This window comes from Nestor notabilis, unplaced genomic scaffold (genome assembly GCF_000696875.1).
Source record: "Nestor notabilis isolate BGI_N333 unplaced genomic scaffold, ASM69687v1 scaffold20925, whole genome shotgun sequence".
NCBI lineage: Eukaryota > Metazoa > Chordata > Aves > Psittaciformes > Psittacidae > Nestor > Nestor notabilis.
Window position 1 is genome coordinate 3,941 of NW_009928204.1, and position 9,016 is coordinate 12,956.

Below are 9,016 nucleotides of genomic sequence, written 5' to 3' on the forward strand. Positions count from 1 at the left end.
CGATGGAGGTTTGAGTGGCATAGAGAGCTAAGTGTGTTCCTCCTCCCCAGCAGAAGGTGGGTTTGAGTTTGGGAGGACTCTTGTGAAGACAGTGAGGCCACAGGGACAACTGTGCCGAGCACAGCAGAGCTGTTACCTTTTCATTTGCTCTTTTCCAGAAGCAGCCCAGTATGAACACCATTGCCACGGGGGGCTGCAGGTAGGAGCTGATGGACTGGATGTAGATGAAGAGCTGCCCTCCCTGGCCAGCCTGAACCAGTGGGATCCACAGGATGGAGACCACAGTGAGCAGCAGCACAAAGACCCTGGGCAAGAGAAAGGTGCCGTTAGCGTCAGCTCAGGCTGTGCTTTTCCAACTGCTGTTTGCAACACTCTGACTGAGATCTCTTGTAGCCATAAGGCCTCCACTCCAGCAAACGTGGTCAGTGTGAATTACTACATCTGTAGGGGGACAGCAGGCCCTGAGGTGTGCTGAGATGTGCCTCTGGTGCTCCGGCTCTGATATAACACTCCCATCCTACCTCTCCGTACCTGCCAACGATCATGAGCTCCCACTCGGAGCACTGAGGACGGAAGTGCTTCCAGAGGTCCATGGTGAAGATGGTGCTGGCACTGTTGAAGATGGAAGTCAGGGAGGACATGAGAGCTGCGATCATCACCGACATCATCAGGCCCCTGAGTCCTGGGAACAGAAGGAGGAGTACAACCGCCCTGAGGAATCCCCAGTGACCCCTTGGGTGTCCTCGAAGTCTTCTTTCAACTAGGACAGACTTGAAAAACTGGCTTCAGCCTCAGTTTTAGAATGGCAGTGACAGGGAGGGGTTAACCGGTGATTCTCCTTGTTAAACAGCTGTGCTTTGTCTCCTACCCAAATTACACTGAATTAGAGAGATCTGGGTGCTGGATCCTCACCATCCCCGTTGCACGCTGTCCTTTGCCACTGTCTGACCAAGCCCAGCATAAATCCCACTGGAATTGTAGTTGCAGGGCTATTTTCCTCTCTGAACCGCTCCCACAGACACCTGTAAGCTGGTGCATCCCCATCAGTGCCAGCACCACCACCGAGCTCCTTACCTGTAGGCAGCAGCTCCAGGACCAGCTTGGGATAAGCGATGTCGGAGCAGCCAGATGGGTTGCCACAGACTTTTCGGCAGATTTCTGCATCTGCACAAGCCACCAGATCTAAACCAAGCAAAGGGGAGTGAGAGGCAGGATTCTGCAGCCACAATAAACCGCTCTGCCTGGACAAGTTGGTCTAGTGAATGTTGTAAATCACTAACTGAAATAGTGAACGCTTCCGGGCATGACAGGGCTGCCCCAGCACAGTGAGAAAGCAGCTCTGCGCTTCCCTGGTTTCTCTTTTCTTCCTTCCATGCAAAAGATCCGATCAGTGGAGGCAGCCGACCTGCCTCGTGTGCCTCATTCTTCGCTAGGAAAGCTGCTTGCTTGAGGACTAAGGTTATCCACACACCAGCACAGCTCCTCATGGACAAGCACATCCCCACATTCCCACCTGATGAGCAGTTACCGGCATTCAAGGTGTATGTCAGGATTTCTGAGTGCCTCAAACTGCAGCAGCAGGAGTGACAACACGCGGGGTGCAGGAGGGGCCCCAGTGCATGGTGAAAGCACAGAGCAGCTACAGACAGCAAGCCCAGACCTGCTCAGCACAGCTGCTGTGAGGAAGGATGACAGCACACAGAGCAGTGCATGGGGAACATGTGCCTGGGGTGTGCTGCAGGAGGATGTGTGTTCTCCAACTGCAGCTGGAAGAAAATGTCCTTATATATTGGGCATTTGATGCATTGCAGCCTTTTAACTTCTTGGTAAGGACTGGTCCAGCTCCGTAGAGTAAGCACAGCCAGTAAGTGTCAGAGGGAATGCATCTGTGTGCAAGGCCAGGTTGGACACAGGGGCTTGGAGCAACCTGCTCTAGTGGGAGGTGTCCCTGCCCGTGGCAGGGGTTGGAGCTGGAGGAGCTTTAAGGTCTCTTCAACCCAAACCAGGCTGGGATTCTGTGATTTTTATGATCTTTCCTTCAGCACTTACCTGGGAAGAGAATTCTGCTGATCATGCCTGGCATCACCATCATAAAGAGGGGCAGAATTTTCAGGTAGGAGGTCATCAGGGAGCCTCCTTTGGCATGAGAGAGGTTTTTAGCAGCAAGGGACCTCTGAACAATGACCTAGAAATGAAGACGTGTTTGGCGCACTGTCAGCAGAGGGGAGCCAGTGTAGGCGATGTGATACCAACTGCATATACTTTGTTCTCCAGACTATTGAAATCTAACAAGGGTGAGCACAGAGCTTGGCTGTGGCTTTGTAATTCCTGCTTCAGATCCTGATCAACTCACACAATCATGGCCCTGAAAGGTGCTGCTGGTGTCGCCAAACCTGACCTTGCTCCTGCGGCACATCGTGCTGCACAGCCTGTGCCTCAACGAGCCGTACTCAGGCTTCACGGGAAGGGAAAGGCTCGAGTCAAAACCAAACCAAAACAAAGCTGGGATTAACTCCCAAACACATTCTTACCCCTTTTTACCTTGAAAAGATTCCCAAAATTTAGTTGTGTTTATCAAGTTTTGCAACTTTAGGGTTGAAACCATCAGGTTTTACTAACTTCCCACCAGACACAGCAAACCAGCCCAGGCTACGTGGCAAACCTGAGGTTTGTGATCAGATTCAAACAACCAACGGCACGTTCTTGAGAGCAAACAAAGAATAAGCAGTCACACACCTGGTCTGTGCACCAGTACCATAGGGACGGGATGGTCATTCCCACCAGAACCCCTGGCCAGGGAAGGTCGGAGTTAATGGGGTCTCGGAATATGTGGAAAGCATCATTCCTTGGCAAGCCGCAGCTGCTGTTCTCCTTGCGGGAGCTGGGAATGGCCTCGAAGTATTTTGTCTGCAACCCTTCAAGACCACCAACTTCAACAAAGCCTGGAACAGGTCAGGAGAAGCAGTTACCTCTGCCCGGTGGCTGCTCTGAGTTTCAGTCTGTAGCTTGCTACAGGTGATGCTCCACAAGTGTGCGTTGAAAACCCAAAGCTATGGACTCAAACACTGGGTGGGGGATAGCACAACCCTAAAGGTTCTGCCTGGAGAAGGTGGTTGTTCACCTATAACGCTGCTTCAGGATGTGTTTCCTTAGAGGTTTCTCAGGGTACTCCTGCATTTTTAACACACAAACAACTACTGTTGCATGAGCATCTATTCCAACAGGAGAACATAGAGAAAGCCACTCCAGAACATCAGCTGGGGATTCAGTTGTGATGATCCAGCTTGTTCGTAGAGCTTGGTAAAGCTGCTATCACAGTGTTTAGTAATACCCGCCCCAGGAAACACTCACTGAAGACCATGAGAGTCACAGCCCCGATGAGCATGATGAAGGTCTGCAGCGCGTCCGTGTAGATCACCGCAGCCAGGCCACCTGGGAGGGCAGAGAAGCACCAAACTGGGAAACTGGGACTGATCTGTAGCATCCTGTGCTCTGCGAACTGGTCGCACTGGGATTCGGAGCATGTCTGGCTGAAATTTCTCATGTTTGAATCATAATGAGTCACCACTTTGTCACTAAAAAAGCCAAAGTCCAGTGTAAGTGCTTGTACGGGAAACACAGGGAAAAACTCCAGAGCAAAGCCCAAGCTGAATAAGGAGACGTTAAGAAAAGGTTGTCTTTATGAGCAACATCACCAGGGGTGAGCACTGGGAAAGGAGAAACCTTTATGGGTTTGGGATTTGCTGCTTGCTCCGTGCATGGCTCTTTTCCATTTGGCCACTTATAAGCCCTGAAAGGGCATCCAGGACTGACAACGCTTTCCACATTCCAGGGCTCATTGTTATGTAAAGCACTCATACCTCCAGAAAGCCCAGAGGAAAATGTATTGTGGAAATGCCTTGAGCGTAACTTCTCCTTAAAGCAGAACTGCCCTGCATCCGTGCACCCCTGTCGGCTGTGGCCTGTGAGGGGTATTAACTTACTCCTACCTGGTAATCTTTGCTTATCAGGCAAGTTGTCAGCTGCTTTTCCACCTGCCTGTTATCCATACTCCTGGCAAACCCAGGCTGTGTGGGAGATGCAGGACTCTGAGCACTGGTGCACTCACCACGCAGGATCTGTGGTATGAGCCGAAACTCAGCCCCGTACCTGCGACGGTGTAAACGGCCGTGACGGCCAGCAAGCCCACCACTGCGATGTAGAGGTCCCAGTGTAAGGCTTGCTGGATGAAGAGAGCCCCAGCGTACATGTCAACCTGGAGAAGAAGGATGTTAGCACAGTTCTGGTGCCCCTCAAAGCAGGTCGTGCCAGGGAACGTGAACATTCAGCTGACCAGGCTGTCTCCTATAGCAAGACCATTCTGGTTGGTAACTGCTCACGACACCCAGCTCCCTGCACTGTCCCCTCCATGCAGCACATCCCACTGCATCCTTGGACCTGGCTCAACTCCCTGCTGAGACAGTTTGATATTCCTGGTCACGGGTGGATTGGGGTGTTGGGGTGGGAATTGTTCCCTGATGTGGTGACAGGGAGGTAACAAGGAAAAGCGTCCAGGGGGCTGGAGCCAGACCTGACCAACTCGCCCTGCAGCTACATGAAACTGCTGCAGTTCGGGAGAGCTCTGGGACAGGCAGACTGCAGGCCACAGAATGATGGGCACAGAAACATCCCGGATGCAGGAATTGTGTTATCAGAGACTTCCATCAAATGGCTGTTTTTTCCTAGAGCCCAGCTCCTCGGTGTCACCTGCACCCCGTGGCTGCTTCAGGGGGACAAGGCAGGTTTGGGTCACGCAGCGCGTCCCACTTCAGCCCTGCCTGTACAGGAAGACACCAGGAGGGACCTCTCTGACTTCACAGGTCCCTGCACCACCGCAGGTTAATGAACAGCAGCGAGGTGTCGTGCAAGGGTCAGGTCAGTTACTTATTCAAGGCACTACATCAGACGGGAGCAGTGAATCACTCAACACTCTTCACCTGAGCACAAACCACCTCCTACGTTCTCATTCCTCCTGCATGTAACAGCGTTTGTGTCTGGGCAGGCAGCAAATATGCAAAGGGAAGAATCTGGGTGAGCTGCCAGACGTGTAAAACCTAACAACAGACACATCCACGCTCACAACTGGGCTTCTCAATGAGCTGTTGCTCAGGACGCTGACACCCAGCTTCCCTCCCACTGCAGAAGCATTCAGGTGCTTAATGGGAAAAAGAAGTTACTCTTTGTGTGCAGGTTCTCACAATGACTGTAGTCTCTTTTCCTTGGGTGTTCTAATACGCTCTTTCCTGCTAGCACAGGAAAAGGCCGGCAGCTGCACTTCTCAGCCTCTCTGATCACGTTTCCAAACTGAATTCAGTCTGATCCCAGTTTTTTCTACTTACTGATATTTTGGTGAAGATGTAGATGAACAAGTAGAGAATCGCCAGGAACATCTGGATTCTTTTGCCTCCAAAACGTTTCTGCAAGTACTCTGGCATGGTAGTAACCTATGAGAGACACAAGTCATCAGAGTAGGTGGTACCCATTAGCCCAGGCCCTGCAGAAGGACCACAGCTGCAGCAGGAGATGCTTAAACCCAGGAGCCGAGCAGGTGCTTTAGATACCAGCAAATCACTGCTGGACACAACATCCCATCTACGTACCCCTGCTGCGATGTAGATTGGCAGGAACAGCCAGGCCAGCACCAGAACACTGAACATCCCCTGCGGAGCAAATGGGAAGGAAGGTCAGGAATGCTGGGCAGGGCTGCGAGCGGGTGGCTCAGTGGGACACAGGGATGGGGTTATCCCTCAGAGGCCTCAATCCCCAGCAGCCCGTGGTGCCACCCAGCTCCTGCAGCAGGACTCTGAGCCTCTGGAGCTGCCAGACCTGCACCCTTGTGTGGCAGCTCCTTGGTGCTGGAGTTGCCCTGTACAGCAATGAGCCGCTGTTCCACACTCACGTTCCACTCATAGGCTGTTGCGGCAATTCCCGAGGCAGCTCCTGAGCCAGCCAGGCCGATGAAGTGGCCGCTTCCAACGTTGCTGGCAAACAGGGATGCGCCCACCTGGAGAAAGAGGGAAAACCAGATCTGGCCCTGGCACAAGGCTGGTGGGAACACAGGGGAGCTGTTCCCCTCCTTGGGACTGTGTGGGATGTGAAATCCTTGTCACCTGCTGCCACCTTCTTCTTTCCCCTACGCATTCGGTGTCTTTGGCACCTCTCTTGAGCTGCCTGTCACTCATTTTGGGCATGTTTAGCACCATCCTGCTTCCAAAACTGCGTCTAGTCTCATGCAGAGGAGCAGGGCAGAAGGTGGGAGGTAACAAGCAGAAATGTCAGATCATGAGATTCCTTTATTAGCACACACTGACTGACCGGCCTGAATGAAAGACCCTCAACATAAAGCTGTGCCTGAGATGGGAACCACCAGGTAATTGTGGCTGTCTCCAGGTCAAAGCATGCAGGATCAGGCAGACTGGCTCTTGTGGGGAACAGCTCTGCTCCACCAGTCTCAAGCATGGAATAAACCAGCCACTACTGTAAGTGCATCCACGCAAAACATGGAAGTAGTTTTTATTCTTGTTTCCCATTTGGAGAAATAAGTTCTGCCAGACCAGAAGTGCTTTTGGCCTTGCTGTGGCCTGTGGGCTCAAGCTATGAAATGAGGAAGGTACTTACAGGCCACCAAACCATCTGTCCTCCAGCTAGGAAGTAGCCTTTCACAGTGCTGCGCTGCGTCTTCCACATGGACTGGGAAAGCAGAAAAGCACAACAGAGGTTTCAGCAACCTTTTCATTGTGGATCAGAGCATCACCAAGAGACTTCCTCTGCAGGACACTCTGTAAGACTCTGCTGCCATCAGATGAAAGCAAAGGGCTCCTGGAAGGGTCTGCATTTCCTGTAGGGAAGTCCTAAGGGACAAGAGAGCAGCAGACAAAGGAGGGACCTGCCGTGCACAAGGTTTTCTACCATCTCAGCGTCCCGATTGAATGTTCGCTTCAATAAGCAAATTAAATCCCTCCAGATCAGCGAGGAAGTCAAGCAGTTTTGGACCAGAACTGTGGGCATCCCGAGATACTCAGTCCAAGCAGGAGGAATGCTCAGCACTGCACATACTACTCACTGACTCCTCTTCCTCAGGGATTTCAGCCAGTTTCATGAGCATTATGCACCACATTTGAAGGGAGCAGCTATTCATCTCTGCCTTATGACAGCCAGATTGTGCTTTTGCTGTTACAAAAGCCAAGCCAAAAGGATGTCCTTCTGCCTTAGTTATATGTACACAGCATTTGCAATTCATGGGATCCGCTGTCTAGACCACTGTGGACAGGCTCAGGTGATTTACAGGACAGCAATTCCTTCCTGGATGAACGTAACTTTATTCTTAGCAATACTTTGTACTTAAACAACCTCTTCCTCACAAGGGTTCTTAAACCTTGGCAAACACTAGAGCTGAACAGCTCTTCTGTGATCTCTGAGCACCCTTCCCCAGGCTGAAGTGAGGGAAAGGACCTGTAAACTCTTATCTTTCTGCTTGTTCAGTTGAACCCCATGAAGTGCTGCCTGATCCCGGCGAAGTAAAAGACTCGGAGGCCAAAGCAGCCCCGGTGTTCAGTAGAACAGGGCACATGGGAAAGCTCATAATGGTATCTGCTTACCCAGAGCCCAACCGCGAGGACGAACACGAAGTACAGCACAAGGACAGCAATGTCCACGGCTTCCAGCGTCCTCTGGGGAAACACGTCCCACGAGGGGGTCACAGGGGTGCTGCTGGTGGTCTCCATGGCTTCCTATGCAGGCCCAGTGCTTCTTCGCCTTGATGCATATATCTGTTAAAGAACAGGTTGCATGGGCAGGAGGGACCCGTCCTCCTCCTGCTGTGGCTGGCCGGTCTTCTGCCTCTCTTGCACTTGTGATCCACACTTATAAGCACCACCCTGCCAAAAGGTGGGGCAAGGGGTGGCCTGCACCAGCCTGGGGCTCCCAGCCCAGGGCTCCCACATGGGCCATCCCACAGCAAGTGGTTGAACAAGTTCTTCCTTAGAACATCAGTGAACATCAGTGTGCAGCAGAGCACGGACCAGAGCGGCCTCAGCCTGTCCCTCGGTCCCAACCAGCTTCACAGCATTGTCCATGTGTGACCTGCAGCTGGAACCTGCCCTGAACCCCCCGTGAGATGAGGTGCAGCCGCAGCAATCCCGCACCCGCTGCCAGGGGGTGTGAATGAAGCCGAGAGGGTGGAGGTGCAAGTGCAGCAGTGATGGAGATGCCGGGGTTTCTCCTGCTGAGTATCCAGAGGGCAAACCCTGCCCTGTGCCCCCCTACACCCAGTCCTGCAGCACAGGGGCTGCGGGTCACGCACTTATGGAAAGCTTGGACAATGAATAAGGAGTTTTCCAGTGGTTGATACCATCCCATCACCCACTTCCACAGCAGCAGCTCCAGCGCCAGAGCCCAGTATGGTGCTGAGTCATGTTCTGATTGAGTGGCAGTGGTGGCAGCACCAGGCTGGGACCAGGGGCTTGCGGCACCTTGTCAGAGCCTCTTCTGTGCCTTAGAGAGCCCCCAGATCCCACTGAATCCCTTGGGAGCTTCTGCCTTGCACTGATGCTCAGAAGGTCAGTGCTGTCTTACCTCTTTAAGAGGCGCTATGTCTTGGCTGTCACTGAGTTTTTACTGGCACGCTTAACCTCTAACTAGGAAAAGAAAAATAGGGTTTGGTATGTGAGCCCTGGGACACTGCTGATCCCGTGCTGACACCTCCTGCTTTCCCCTTCTCAGCCCCGACAGAGCTGTTTCTTTTCATCCCGAGACACTGCCCATCTCAGGTGGGCAGCACGGCAGCGCTAGAAGCTACACACGCTCAGTCCCACGCGGGATTCAGCCACACACAGCAGAATGTCGTGTCCACCCCTCTGGAACGTGTGTGATTCAGAGCTCTGCGGGCACTAGTTGCACCCATCGGTGAGGAAAGGGAAGGTGGGATACGCTCCTGGAGCTGAGCGCCGGTGCCCGGCTGAGGCTCCTGGAGCGCTCG

General features: G+C 52.8%; 1 protein-coding gene across 1 annotated transcript in view; it reads right to left on the reverse strand.

Moving 5' to 3' along the window:
• SLC5A11 (solute carrier family 5 (sodium/inositol cotransporter), member 11) overlaps positions 1–7,763 on the reverse strand; it is an 11,210-nt gene extending 3,447 nt beyond the window's left edge. Inside the window, exons 1-12 of the mRNA XM_010014412.1 lie at positions 7,638–7,763; positions 6,658–6,729; positions 5,939–6,043; positions 5,640–5,699; positions 5,379–5,483; positions 4,150–4,255; positions 3,352–3,432; positions 2,737–2,942; positions 2,050–2,185; positions 1,075–1,182; positions 532–682; positions 137–305 (exon numbers count right to left, since the gene is read on the reverse strand). Of these exons, the coding sequence (XP_010012714.1) occupies positions 137–305; positions 532–682; positions 1,075–1,182; positions 2,050–2,185; positions 2,737–2,942; positions 3,352–3,432; positions 4,150–4,255; positions 5,379–5,483; positions 5,640–5,699; positions 5,939–6,043; positions 6,658–6,729; positions 7,638–7,763 (1,425 nt within the window). The remainder of the gene's footprint in view (positions 1–136; positions 306–531; positions 683–1,074; positions 1,183–2,049; positions 2,186–2,736; positions 2,943–3,351; positions 3,433–4,149; positions 4,256–5,378; positions 5,484–5,639; positions 5,700–5,938; positions 6,044–6,657; positions 6,730–7,637) is intronic.
• Between the last annotated feature and the right edge of the window lie 1,253 nt (positions 7,764–9,016).